The 15,168-nt window shown below is 38.0% G+C and overlaps 1 protein-coding gene across 1 annotated transcript in view; it reads right to left on the bottom strand.

The window, feature by feature from the left end:
- Window positions 1–15,168, bottom strand: part of EFHC2 (EF-hand domain containing 2) — a 64,931-nt gene that overhangs the window by 12,565 nt on the left and 37,198 nt on the right. The window contains exons 8-11 of the mRNA XM_054388113.1: window positions 14,648–14,813; window positions 13,464–13,606; window positions 8,944–9,140; window positions 4,376–4,509 (exon numbers count right to left, since the gene is read on the bottom strand). Coding sequence (XP_054244088.1) covers window positions 4,376–4,509; window positions 8,944–9,140; window positions 13,464–13,606; window positions 14,648–14,813 — 640 coding nt within the window. The remainder of the gene's footprint in view (window positions 1–4,375; window positions 4,510–8,943; window positions 9,141–13,463; window positions 13,607–14,647; window positions 14,814–15,168) is intronic.

Below are 15,168 nucleotides of genomic sequence, written 5' to 3'. Positions count from 1 at the left end.
TAATTTCTGGGTAAGCTTCTGAGGGCACTTGTAGTATATCAGCAAATGCACAAGTTTTGGAAATTAAGAACCAGGACTAATAATTACAGTTCTGAAAGATCTCCATTTGCTTTATAGAGTTGGTGGAGAGGAGGAGAAGGACTGATTTTGAAGACTACATCGTCTTTGCAGTAGGAGTTTTGTTGCCTTCAGTTATTACAGAGCTCTTCGTATGTCCTAGATGTTAATACAACCAAGGGAAGAAAAAGATCACCAGTGAGGCATGCAAGGAAATCTAGGAAGCTTACTGCTCTCCTGGAAAAAAATGGCCTGTATGTTACCTCAGCTGTTACAAAGCCTCTTGTCAAACCTGGCTTAGAGTGTTTACATTGCCATTCTGATTGCAAATGTTTGCCTCTGGTGAACTCCTGTGCAACAGGATATTTTTTTGTAACAAGCATCAGCATAGGCCTATGAGCCCCAGTCAAAATTAGATTAACCAAATAAAATATTTCTGGATAAACTGCACTAAGAATAAACTTCACTGTAACTGCTGATGCAATTAAATCTGTACGTTGTGGTAACCCTGAGGGTACTGCATCCCCATGATTACAAACCAATCTTTGAAAACAAATAGGAGAAATTATTAATGATGCACAAAGTTCTGACACAAGACTCAAACTGTTGGCTGGAGAATAGTTAAATTCTTGAATCAATCTGATAATGTCTCTCTTAACATCCACACGCAAACTAAAAGCACAGAAACTTAATGTCCTTCCAAATGACAAAAAAATATCAACAAACACCATTTTTTACTTGCTTTCTCTCAGAGGCTTGTGTGGTACAGTTCCAGTTAAGACATCTTTTCATAGAGTAAGATCGCACTTACCCAGCTATTCAAAAAAAAGAATGCTAAACACTGTATCCTGTCTACTTTGATTCAACTGATGCCTTTTCCATGTCAAACAAATCAGAAAGATCTTCAATTTGCAGTGGCAGAAGATAAATATGAGAATACAAATTGCTGGCAGTGTAAGCCTCAACTGAGACTATGCAACCCCAATGGCCAAAGCTTTGTTCATCTATTAACGTTACCATTATTTTGTCAGTATTAGTATTCCACGTACTGAGTATTACAGCAACATTCAGAGATCCAGTCAAAACTGGAGCCTCCCTCCTCTAGCCTGCAGTGATACTACTTGAAAACATAAAAAAGATGACAATACTGCCTGATAACTCTGGCCCTCAAAATGTTTGGGGTAGAAAAGTTGAAGGCATGTAGATAATATCACCCATCTGAATGTTTCCACAGACTGGATTTCCTTACATGGCACAGATTTTTTCCAGTGTCATGATTTTAAAGGTCTTTTATTTACCAAGCCAGTCAGTGACAATCAAGTCGCCAAAACCCCTAGATAAATTTATTGTCTTATTTGGGAATTATGGAATATTTTAGTGATTGCTAGGGACTAATGAGGGAGACTCAAGATTCAAAACCAGAATTACATCTAAACCCTTCCTGACAAAAAGAAACAAGCTGTAGCAATTTTTCCCACAGCTTAGTTCTCTTTGTTTTATTTATTGTGTATGTGTGTGTGTGTTCTAGAAGAATAAGAAAGATTGCAATCTAAATTTGGTAGAGAATGAAGAAATAATAATTAACTGCCTAAGAGAGCTGTTTCTCAAGCTAAGCATCTTTCTTAAACCCACATGGTTCTTTGTCTCTAACAGCAAAATGTCCTGCCAGCAGCTTATGAGAAAAAGCAGTCTGGAGAGGCCCATGTGATGCACAAGCACCTACATTTTAGGGTTTTTTGGTTTTTTTTTAACAAACTTTTCAATGGTTTTAACAATAGTTTAGGGATAGTTTCTGTGTACACCATGTATTTATTTCATGGATGAGGTGCCATAGATTTATGATATGAAAGTAGTTACATTGACAACTATGTTTCAGTACATCATACTTACAGGTATATTTTTAAACATAAAAAATAGAAAGTTACATAGGTGAAAAGGAAGAAATCTGAACAGCCAAATTCAGAGCACAGTAAAGCCTTAGTTGTATTTAAGATAAGTGGATTATCATGCTGGTTGAAGCTGTCACACAGATAATTGCCTGTACTAAAAATAATCATTTGTAGTTAGTCATAATCATGAAATGCCATGACAGATTAAAAATAAACAGTGATGTACACAAGGAAATATAAAACTGAAAGAAAAAAATATATATATTCTGTTCACAGAAAGTATCTTTATTACCTTAAGATTACTAGACATAGTCATACAGTGGTTTGGGTTGGTAGGGACCTTAAAGATCATCTTGCCACTGGCAGGCACCTTCCACTAGACGAAGTTGCTGAAAGCCCCATTCAGCATGGTCTTGAGCACTTCCAGGGATGTGGCAGCCACAGCCTCTCTGGGCAACCTGTTCCAGGGTCTCACCACCCTCACTGTAAGTAATTTCTTCCTTACATCTAATCTAAATCTAGCCTCTTTCAATTTAAAAACATTACTCCTCATTCTACCACTATACTCCCTGACAAAATCTCTCCCAATCTTTCCAGTAGGCCTCCCCTTTGGTACCGGAAGGCTCCTACATCATGAACGAGCAAAACCAAAATCTGCTATCACTACAAAACACAGAAGCTAAATGCTCCTTAGAGGCAAATTCTTCCTCTGGCACTGTGAAAGTTTCCTGTCAGATTCCTCGCAGTTCCACCACAGGAGGGGTGTAGACTATTAGTCGGTGGTCAGACTGGCCCAGGTGAGCATTGAGGACAAGAAAACATTTATTACATGGCGTCTCCTGCTCTATGTCTTGCTCATGGAGAGGCCTGTTGCTTTTTTGTTACCAAAACCAAGCGCCTAGATTCCATAAAGCCAGATATATCTTACTCCACGCCACAGACCAGCACTGCCCTAAATTAAACAGCTGGGTTTTTCACAGCTGCACAGAATAAGACCATGATTAAATTTCCACTCAGCTGAGTCTCTTCTTGATAAACAAAAATCTTTTTGTGCTATTTAAAAGCACAATCACTTCTTCTAAAAGTGTGCTCCACCAATTTCATCACACAAATGTTCCAAAACTTTAACCCTCTCTTAGTGCATGTAAAAAGATACAGTTTTGCAGATGATTATTCTGTAATTTGTATTAAAACCATAATTACTTGATTTTAAACAGCTATTGTGCATATAAATTAAAATCCTTTTCCAAGTGCTATAATGCTGCTCCAGATATACGTTAACTTTCCATTTTCTGCTCTTCTTACTCTACTAATAATATTTTCCCTCTTGATGCATTTAATAATTCAAAATCTTGCTTCTGTTGAGTAAAATATCTAAGTCTAGAAAAACTTTGACCAAAATCTGTCAATAACTGTGGCCTCTCAGTTTAAGTCCTACCTTTTAATAACTTCAATAACCTTTTTCATTTCTGAATACCACCTTGTTTTCATTTCTCACTACCTTCACTTTGAATTGCTGGAAGAAATCTTCTGCTGATCTATGTATCTTCTGAGATATTGCAGATGCAATTTCTGCCTTGGTTAACATTCCTATAGGGATAACTTCTACACAACAGATATCTACTTATGTGCTTTAGTTATTATGACATTTCCTAAATAGTGTATTGTGAGTCTGAAGACAAAATACTTCTAGGTAAAACTTCCTTCCATGTTCCACACTATTATCTGTACCAGTACTCAACACCATTCATGGGTTCAAATATTCTGGTTGCAAGATAAACTGAAATCAGCTTGCTTCTGAGCATGATTTCTTCTTTCAAGTATCTATATGTTTACCCATTTCTATATCTGAATTATTGCCAGAATCCTGATTTCCATTTCTACTATCTATGCTGAAATTACTAGCTAAGCATTAATTACTCCTTACACTACTGCTTTCCAGTCTTTTAAAAAGATGCTTACTGCTGCATTCTATTATTTCATTACACCTCAGTTCCATGAAGGCTCTCTTCATCAAGGATTCAAAACCTAAATAACACCATTTTCAGAAGGCAACTCAAAACATTCCTCATTGAATTTCAAAAAAGCTAATTAATTGTTTTGACTCTTAGGATGGACTCTTATTTGTCTTTCAGTATATATATTACTGCTGACTTGCCCTTCTTCATAATACTCTGTGACAGTTCCATAGAAGTAGACAGTTTTTAGTTGTGCTTTTCAGCTAACTTGAAACTATAACATTTCTCTTTTTTCCTGGGGCATGGATTCATTTTCTTTTTCACACACAGACTCCAAGTAAATGAAAAACAAATATATGCTATTCATCAGCTAACACATGCAGAAGGCATCAAGAAACAGTCATGCTTTATACATTTTTGGGGAATGTGCCTTCATTAAATATAAAAAAACCCAAGAATCCACTCTCTTACCTGAAAGAGTCATATTCAATCACCTTAGTATGCTCAGGGTCTGTAGCTGCAAACATCTGTCTGATTTCTCGGGAACGAGATTCAGTCATGTCTTTCAGTTTCTTGAAGATGGCACCAATATCAGCCACAGAGAACTTCACAGAGGAAAGCAAGACCAAGATTAGAAAGAAAAGCTCTATACATCCAACTACGCACGTGCCACCAAAACTTGCCAAGACGCAGGGCAATCCTGAACTGCTAAGTATTATTAGTTTCTTCATTGTCTCGCTTCAAATGCATAAATCAGCACTGTGTTAAGCTTGGAGGGAAGCTTGGTACTGAAAAAAAAAATGCTTCCTACTGAGAATGTAAAAGATTAAACAAAAATCATCAAATCATGCATTCTCAGAAAGCTTATTTGAGCTACACAAATGGACACCTGCTTTTGCTTCAAACATTGTATTGTAAAGGTCAAAGTAGAAACATTTAAAGTACAGTTCCAATAACTTATTCCTCATTTTATGTTGGTGTACCTCACTTAATTCTCAATGAATATCATCAGATTGTAATCCATCTTTTCACCACTGGCTCCAACAAGATGTTCCAACAGATATTCTCATTCATATAAGACTATGTTGCCTTAAATACTCAGAATTAGCAGACTGGAAATTTGTTAGGAAGCAACCACAACAGGATTATACAAGAAGAACGCTTATTTCTTCCTAAAAAGTTCTGAATTTAGGTAAATAGAACCAGAGCACTAAGGCTTCCATCCTATATGCAAATTGCTCTGTTAGAGCTCTACCAAGGATTTATTTGCAATACTCATTATTAACATACAACATCTATATATTTAGTCATAAAATTGGAGTTGAGCCCAAGTATGAATACCTGCTATGTCCTTACATCTCACATGCTCTACCTAACTTATAAAGCACAATGAATTGTCTGAAAGCAGTTTTCTCCCATTTCTTCCAGTAAGCAATGGTGTTTTAAATAGCAGTTGAAAACTGGTATGACTGGTATTAAGAATCTAATCACTGTAAAGACTGAGCCTCACTCCTGATCATGCTGAAGTCTGTCTACAGCTTTGTATCACTTCAAGGGGATCTAGAAAAGGGTATTTACAGTCCCCATGACACTGCCAGAGCAGAACACATTGTTTCAATTTTAATTAATGTATCAGTGTGGCAGGTAACACCCTCAGATTTAGAAGACAACTAGTGCCTGTGCCAAAAGGTACAACGCTGGCATGCAATGCCATGCAAGCCAGTTGTGTGGAGCAGCTTGAACAGCAATCAAGAAGTTTTTTTCAGTCCCCTCCCAAGCTGTTATTGTTTGGGCTGTAAGCACACAGCTTTTCACTTGAAAAGCTGAGAAAGAGATTGGGAAAAGAGTGGGCAGAAGGAATCAATGAGCAGAGTATTTAAAGACGGACAAAGTGTTCTGCCTATTTAAAAACCTCCCTTCTCTACATCATCAAAGCAGTTATTTTTACAGCTTTTTTTCTAAACTACATATTCCCAACACCTACATAGACACTGAGTATGCCAGCAGCATGGCAGTAACTCTTTATCAGCTTTCCCCCTTCTCGTAATTGCTGACATGCTAGTGATCACAATGTGGTTTTGTTTGATTGTCTTGCCTAAGTCAGTGGTTATTATGTTGAATTAAGTGGAAGTAAAATCAACCTCCATGTTTGTGATGCAGAAGACTACAACAATTAAACAGTTAGGAGTGTTTCAGAGAAGATTAATTCGGCACACTAATGCCATGTTTGTAAGAATCCTGCTCAAACCTGGGTAGTAACAGTAGGACTGTGCACAGCATGCATGTTCTGTTTTGCAAGCAAATTTACACTTTCTAAATACTTTTCTCCTCAAACTGAAAAAGAAAATAGAAGGGGTTTTTTTAAATGTTGAGAATTAGATCCTTAGAGTTACTTTCAAGTCAGGATGCAATAAAAAGGGCAAGACCCAATGATTTTTCTCTCCCTATAACTTAAAAATTACACAATAAATACAGTTTTGAAACAGCAATAAAAAACTTTCCAAATATCTCATATGGTGTCAAACAAATGTTTCATAGATGGCAACATTAATTCCAACCTGTACAATTACCAATCAAAATTTCATCTAAATCTACATCTGCCTATAGAAAAGTGGCCAAAAAGGCATTTCCTAGAAGAAAAACATTCCATCTGGATTTCTTTCACCAGTTTTCAGAACACGTACTGATGTGTTCTGCTGAAAACAAACCTCTGTCTTCTCAGAAGGAAAATTATTTATTTTCTAATTTTAGAAATAACTGGAAAATAGTCATCTTAAAATTGATTCTTCATGTTCAAACTATTTCCCAGCATTGCTCTTCTCTAACAATTACTTAAGTTCTCATGATTTGAGTATGTAGTCCTGTGATGAACTGTGGCAGGCAAGGTGTGTCCTTAATTTTGGAATTCTATTCAAAGGATGTGAATAAAGCATCTTTCACGAGAAGAACACAGCTTTTTCCTAGCAGCTGTTTTAAAACCTTAACCGCGCAAAGAACAGTTGAAAATTAACTAAAAAGAAATATTTTTAGTGTTGCTTCTTCCCATTTCACAGATTTTATTTTGATAATACACAATCATTCAAATCTTGTTTGATCCAAGATAATCAATGCCAACGGCAGTCTGAAAGAACATTTAGAGTCTAACGATGCACTCTGCATTTTGGGGAATAGCTCTGGGTTTGATTCTACTAGGAGGAGACACAGTCCAGCAGCTAAAAAAAAAAAACACCACCAACAAAAAACCCCATAATGTATATAGCTTTGTATTTTACTGCTTAAAGCCTTTAACAGTTGTATCATTTTATATCACCAGGCATTTTGCAGACCTTTCCCATTTAGCCAGAGAAGGTAGGTGGTGTTAACTTGACATTAATTTACTAGTTTAATTTGAGTGAGAACAGCACCTGTGGCCCAAAGGCAGCACGGGATCAAGCTGCATCTACCTCTGCCTAGCAGCACAAAGGCATCAAGACTCATAGACCTCAAGATTGCACTAGGCCTGCTTGGGAGTCCTGCAGGTCCACTCACTTTGGTGAGCCAAGGAGCAGGGAACAATTACAACTTGCAAACCCTCTCCCTTTTCCACCCACAAAAGGTCTGGACAAAAGGGCAAAGGACCATGGTTTGATAAACCCTCCTAGGTATTTTCCCTAGGAGTATTCTCAACAAGTCTGTGCTCTGGGGAAGGTCAGCTGAAGGCACAGTTTGTGCTACCACCCCATAATGAGCTATGAAGCACACACACTGCCCTGAAGTCCTCACAGCACAGCCTAGTCCAAAAGCTGTTGCTGAAGATCACACTGTGATGAAGCAACAATCCAGAAGAGGGATTGCGATGCCCTGGCTCCTGAGCTGATGCACTCTTATGATGCACCTCAGAGTGGCTGGGTCAGAGCTGCTCACTATAGGAATTTCCAAATATATTAGGGTGCATTTATTCAAACACTGTAGGACAAACTTCAACTTAACAAAAAAAATAGTAACCTACCCTTCTTTCCAAACATAAAATCCTACAAAGCTCTGTGTCTTTTCTGTGGTTCTTCCTCCCTGTAGGTTTTCCTTTTTTTGACCTCTTTTGACAACTGCTAAAGGACAAATGGTTTCTTCCTGCTGGATACATTTCTGGCTCTGGTGAATGAGAGCTTCTTTACTAGCCATTTGTGTAATGATTGGTAGCATTCAGAATGCATCAGCAGAGCCACCCCAGCTCTTTATTTATTGTTGCTCTCCCTCTGAAAGCAACACTGAAAGGTAGTGAAATTCAGTACAAACTGTAAGCTTGAAATGCGGACTGTGATACGAATTTCTAATATTACAAGGGAAACATTTTGGCAGGTAAACATATATGAACCCAAAAACTCAAATCAGGGTACAAAATAGCCTCATCAGTAAGACTCTAAATTAGATGTACCCACACCTTGGGTACTGTTTCACCCTTCACATCTCACAGCTGCCTTGCTGTGACAGGACAGACTGAAAAAAGGGTGAAACTTTACTGGATAGGAATAGGCTGAGGGGGGAAGAAACGTCTGGGTTTTGCAAAATTATAAATGTGGTGCATAAGGTGAATGGGGATCTTCACTGAACCACAGAACACTAGAACTCAAACTGAAACTAGTGGGAGGTTGGATTAAAACAGATAAAAGATATTTACTTCTTTTATCATATATTTTTTATATAGTAGGCAGTGAGATTTTCAACTTGCTGTCACAGGAGCCTGTGGAATCAGACAACATCTGTAAGTATCATAAGAGTTAGCTCAATTAAGGGACAAGAGGTCCATAAACAGTCTCTCAAGAAGGAAAAGGCAGGGATATATCCACTAACAACCACTAATACAATAAAACTGGATGCTGAGAAAGTAAAGAGTGGCCAGGCTTGTATGCACTCCCTAGCTAACATCTCCTAAATCCATTGCTAGACAGAAACTGCTGGGTTGTGAACTCTGAGTGAAGAAACTAGGTATTAAAAATACTAAAAAATATATAGATGAGGTGTGATCCTTTAAGATAATAGAAAATAGCAAAAGCCTGCTTCACCTCATTTGCATGTTTCTCCATGTAGTTGATCGTGTACTCATCCGCATCCACCAAAAGGAAGTTGTGACCATGGAAACAAACTCTGGCTCCAATGAACAGATTCTGAGCCTTGAAGTACTCAGATGGCTCACTCTTAAAGAGCTCCTGCCCAGGCTTCTTAATGCGACCTCTTTCCAAGAACTTCCCACCAAGTATCCCTGTGAGAATAGAATTGTAAATAATTAATCATGGCTTTATTTGGGGGAAAAAAAAAAAAAACAACACAAATTAAAATCCAAAAGACACCTCAAAGCAGCTGGTTTGTATTTAAAAATTAGTTTTCATCCTCAAAGCTTATTGTTTCACATAATATATTCTCCCGCTCCCTCTCATTGCTAAAAGAACTGCCTCTGCCAGTGTCCACAGCAACATTGTGCATATTCTGGGACATGTCTCATTTGAATGCCTGCCAAACACCTTCCCTTTTATTCTTTTCTTTAAAATGGGACAGAAATGTGCCTCTTCAAATCGTTCCCATAACCCTGTTGCCAGCCTAGGGACTGACCCTGGAGAAATATAAGATGCAAAATGTAAGATGCAGGCAATTATCCTTGAACTGGTAAACCAAAAAAAAAAAAAAAAAAACAAAACATAAAGAAAAAATTCACAGCTTAGGATAGCACAGTCCTACAAAGTGGATGAATTCTGGTTTTGAAGGACTTAAGAGCTCTTGAATGTAAAAAAGAAAGCAGGAATGACATAACCCTATCTTCCACATACTGTTCTGCCAACGCAATTCTATGCAATCTGTTATTTCCTTTGTGAGGTGGGTATGTCACATTATTTCTGTTCACATTATAACAGTTCTATTCATGCCACTGAAAACTGCACACAATGCTTAAGGGTATGTAAGATAATAAAAGGAAGACTTTGATTTCCATTAATATCTTCTGGTGCGCTACAAGATTGACTTGCAATGTCCTGAGCTTTCTTCAAAACATTCTGTCCTGTGTTAGTTTCATCAGGATATGTGCCCTACAACAACTCTGGAGTCCCTAGGGTTCATGTCCTGTTTACACTTGAGCTTCCAAGCCAAAAAGCATACTTTAGTAATGCTTAATGATGTATTAAGTAGTGATGCAGGTCCAAAAAAAGGCTGATGAACAGTGTAATAAAATGCCTTTTATAGTCAAAATTATAAATTAATGTGAAACCCAAACTGCTTTTAAAGCCAGATGTCTGTCCTTTACTAGCACCATACAAGCAAAACATAAAAAATACACTATGGTGATGGTCAGATCTAGCTTGAATCAAAAAACATTTCAAATCACTAAGGTAACTCTAATCTTAACACATTCCTTTTCATCTAGCTATTAAAACAACAATGACATTTTAGGTTATATAACCCTGGCAACAGTTTGTAATATTTAAACAGAACTGGTTTCTCTAAGATTGGAACTTCACTCTTGTCTCTACTGCCCTGCAATTGTACAGTTAGATTGGAAACTTACCTTAACACCTCTGTCCCATAATTGCTTTTTAAACCTTACGCGTTAGTACATTTCAAGTGGTATGAAGAAAAACATCAGAAAATATCTCATTAGGTTAGAGATTTTTACACTGAAACCTGATGAGAAATTTTGATGAAAATCTACGAGAGCCAGGCTCAAAGCACAAAATAAACACCACAAGCAAAGACCCTCTTCCACTAAGATCAGATCAGACTTTGCGGGTGTTTGTACAGCTGTTGGCTTAGTCTTACATGAGTTAAAAAAGGGTTGTGTTCTTCTGCATGGGGAGCCAAAGTTCTCATGCTTTGAACTCCATCTCAAGAAGTACTTCAAGATGTCCAGCCCTGTGTATATCATATGCAGGTTCACACTGTTTCTCATAGTGTGAGTACTTCTCTGCAACCTTCAGGTTGCTGGACTGAGAAAAACAAGAGCAACTTGTTACCTCTAACTTAGAACTGAGACTAGAAATATTTTTACTTGCCAATTTGTATTACTTCATGCAAACAGAAAAGGCCAAAACAGCCCTTTGAACCTCTGCACAAAAAGAATGGTCAGGTTGCTCTTCTGGAAGTCATTTACTGCTTTAATTCCTCACTTCTCTAAGATGTGCTTATACCCTTAGCATCTTTTACATCTCTGGCCCTAAAGAATGCAAATCAAACATGTCATTCACTAGAGGAGAACTGAGCTGCTCTTGAGCCTAACAGCAGCATTACATAATTAATATGTACATTTATAGGTGTCTTTCTCTGTAATAAAATAAGTTGCATAAATTACAGGTCACTGGATTGCAGTAAACCAGTAAAATAATGAAGATAGGACAGCATTTCTGTAAGCAGTGCTAAATCTTGCAGTGGAGCAGGGCTAACTGGGAATGCTTGCTGAAGCCTAGGCAGGTACTCTGCATATTTTCAAAATGTTTCTCAAAAAATAGTTTGTATGTTAGTCAAGGGTGAGGTCATTCATGATGTATTCATAATAGATACAAGCAGAGATGCCATTAGAAGCACTTTGCATTGAAAAAGATCACACAGGATGACAGGGTTTGGAAGGGACCTCTGTAGGTCATCAAGTCCAACCCCTCTGCCAAAGCAGGACCATAGAATCTAGTGCAGGTCACACATGAATGCATCCAGATGGGTCTTGAAAGTCTTCAAAGAAGGAGACTTCACAACCTCTCTGAGGAGCCTGTTCCAGTGCTCCATGACCCTCACAGTAAAGAAGTTCCTCCTCATGTTGAGGTGGAACCTCCTGTGCTGTAGTTAATATCCATTACCCCTTGTCCAATCACAGGGTGCAACCAGGAAGAGCCTGTCCCCTCCCTCTTGACACCCAGCCCTCAGATATTTATAAACATTTACTAAATCCCCTCTCAGTCTTCTCCAGAGTAAAAAGCCTCAGGTCTCTCAGCCTCTCTTCATAGGGCATGTGCTCCAGTTCCTTAATCATCCTCATAGACCTCCATTGGCTCAGACCTTCCCAAAAACCTGCTCATGTGCAGGGAGCTCAGAATCACTTGCTAACACCACTGCCACAGAAAGAGTTCTCTAGGAATACAGAAGGCTCTTGATATTCACCACACCTTCATTTGATTATGGGTGTGATATTCATCACAGGTGTGAAAGGTATTAATGTTGGAAACAATTTCAGTAAAGGCTTAAGTATAGAGTCACAAGAATCCTTGGTACTCAACTGTAAGTTGAGTAACTGGATGTCAGAAAGCAAACTTTCGGTACCTGAAGCAAAATGGAGTCAAAAGTCCTCCCTAGGACAGGTTTTGCTCTAGACAGTGAGCTGGGAGTATCAGATAGGTCAGTACTGAGTACAGTGAGCTGGTCAACACTGTAGAGTGTACCTGAAATACCATATTAAGGTACTCTATGCCAAGAAGCTGATATAGGGCAGTTCAGGCAGTATCAAAAGAGCTAGTCCAAAGGTTCCACAAGAGCCTAACAATGGTAACTAAGGAAACCTTTTCTCTTGTCTTTGACAATGTTATTTCCTGTCTTTTTTCTCTCAATAGTTTTATCAGAGGCTGACAGAAGCTTTTATGTGCCAGTCTTTCAGCTGCACATGTTGAGAGGTGCCACGGCACTTCTGGATGTGAAGCACTCTGAACTGTTGCTGCAGATATTTTGGGGGCTTCAAAGTAAGAAACTCTCTCTTCAACAGGGTCATGCTTAGCCACGACTTCTCTATCTCTGTAAGTTACAGAATGACTTCCTGACATCCAACCCCGTGATGGTGTCCTTACATTTGTGTTCAAGACCCTCCAAAGAAATATAAAGATGCTTGAAAATCACAAAAACTTTTATATCCTCAGTTGAAGTCAGCCTACAACAGACAACAGTGTTCAAAGAATTTAACCATGATAACACTGGGTGACCATGCTCCAGCAATAGGCTAAATGTGATCAAGCTATCAAGAATTAATAAAGCAATCGTGACTTAAATGCTGGCAGCCTGACTCTTGAAATTAAGTTCAGTATTATACACACACACACATACAGACACTAGCACAGGGCAATCTTCACCCTTTATATGCTCAACACCACATCATTAAAGCATGCTTAAAAACATCTGCTTTCACTAGCTGCTTCTATACAATGTATGCTATACAGGCTTCATAACATCATCTTGCAAAACATAGGGTTTACTCTTTTGTTCTTGACGCCTCACATTTACTGTTCCTATTCATCATCAGTTACCATTCCGGTGTTATCCACAAAAAAAAGGCAAATCTTAAAGGACAGGTTTGCAAATTAAAATGTAACAAAAAAATCTAACTTCCAGTTCCCAAGGGCTATTGTGAAACCCTGCTAAAAAATGAAGAGTGATGAAGATTATTAATTGCTATGACATACAGCTATGCAAGATCACAAGGCAGACCTGCTAGTCTAATTCCCATTGCATTTAAAAATCCACGTCCCTGCTTCTGCTAGCACGACGTCTGGCCATGACTTTTACTGTAAACTAATCAAATGAGCCAGGCAATTGGGACTGACTGCAAGACATTATTACATCCTACCTGTGTTTCGCTGCTTATGTTCAAAAACTGAAATGGTGTCATCACTCAGGAAGTAGGAAACAATGAATTTCCGGTCCTGGTCAACAGGACTGTCTGTGACAAGTTTTGCAAGGAAGCGCAGTATGTTACTTTCCATGCCACATCTGAAAAGCAAAAGAAGAGGTAAAGTATCAAAAACAGAGTATGAGAAAAGCCATCAACGCTATGAGATGCACTCTCCTGAGTTTTGTAACACAGATTAATTGTTGCTAGTCCTGCACCAAGAAGGGAAATGGTGTAAGATTCCCTTATTTGTCAAAAACCATTTTCGGCTTAAACTAACAGGACCAGCTAGAGTCAGCCAGATAGAAAGGAATCATTTGCAGGGGAAAATTACTTCTCTGCCACACACAGATTTGTGTTGTAAATCAAGCTCTAGATTTCTTTTCAGAAAAAAAAGCAATATAAAGGAAAAACTCATTTAAGTATGCATATTTTCAAATCAAATTCTGACTAGCAATACATACTAGGATTATCTCCACAAAATCAGGTCCACTGGATGATCTTTTTAGTTGGATATTCCTTAAGTGATTGTGTTTTAAATGATTAATAGTTCTGTTATATGCACTACATCAATACATTCCCAAGCCTTTCTCTAATATCTTTCTTTTTTTACATGGATTCTACAGGTGAATCTCTAGCATGTGACTTTGCTTCCCACTTAAGCTTCAACAAGCACTGCCTGACAAAACATTTAATAATGTAAAATAAAGGGTTAATGCTTTAATACTGCTACATTAAACTGCATGAAATTCAACAGACCAAAAAAAAAAAAAAAAAAAAAAAGAAAAAGAAGGAAATGTCAGGAAGCAAAACAGAAAAACAAATCAGTGTTGGACTGCTGAAGCACACAAAATTCCTGACTAATTCCTAGACTAAGACTTCCATCAAACTCCCACTGATGACAGCAGAAAGGAAGGAGCGGGGCATAGGAGGGTCAGAATATTTGCCTCTCAAAAGAGAAATTTTGCTGATTTGGGAAAAAAATGGAGTACTCTGTCATTAACCCATCCTCATGCACCTGTTCTTTGAAAGTTTGATGAGCTACAGATTTTGCTGAAAAAAATTACATCCCTACTTAGCATTTATCCCCTTCACAAAAAGACACGACTAGAAACAGTCAGAATTCTTTTTTTCTGGAATACCTGTCTTTCTCCATAAACTTCTTGAAATCTTTTTGGGGAGGCTTGAGAAGCAGACCCATACAGGAACACAAAGAATCTTCTTCAGAACCAAATCCAGTATAAGGAGGAAATGTTTTTACTGGTTTTGGAGGTGGTGGAGCCTTGTATGGAACTGGGGTGAAATCCTCTACAAGAAAGACAGCAAGAGTTGTTTATTATTGTTCTGATTGAGCTATTCTAATAAGAATTTAAACTCCCAATATGAATACTTCTTAGCCTATTTCTGTAACAGTGTACTGACCAAAGTCAAACAAGGATCCCTCCTACCATTACAGGGGAGGAAAAGACTCCACAGAAGCCAACAGTGAAATTACTGTTTCTTCAAGGGTTTCAGGATTTCATCTATAACCTTCAAATGTTTGACAAATATCATTGACATACACAGGCAAAAGGAGAGGCAAACAGTTTCAAAATGGGATAAAATAATAAATTAACAATTTAAAATTAATTCTGCAGTTTTATCCTTTGAGAGAAATAAATAT

This window comes from Indicator indicator, chromosome 1, assembly GCF_027791375.1.
Source record: "Indicator indicator isolate 239-I01 chromosome 1, UM_Iind_1.1, whole genome shotgun sequence".
In the NCBI taxonomy this organism is placed as follows: domain Eukaryota; kingdom Metazoa; phylum Chordata; class Aves; order Piciformes; family Indicatoridae; genus Indicator; species Indicator indicator.
The sequence above is the reverse complement of the archived record's forward strand: the minus strand, read 5'-3'. Positions and strand labels throughout refer to the sequence as shown.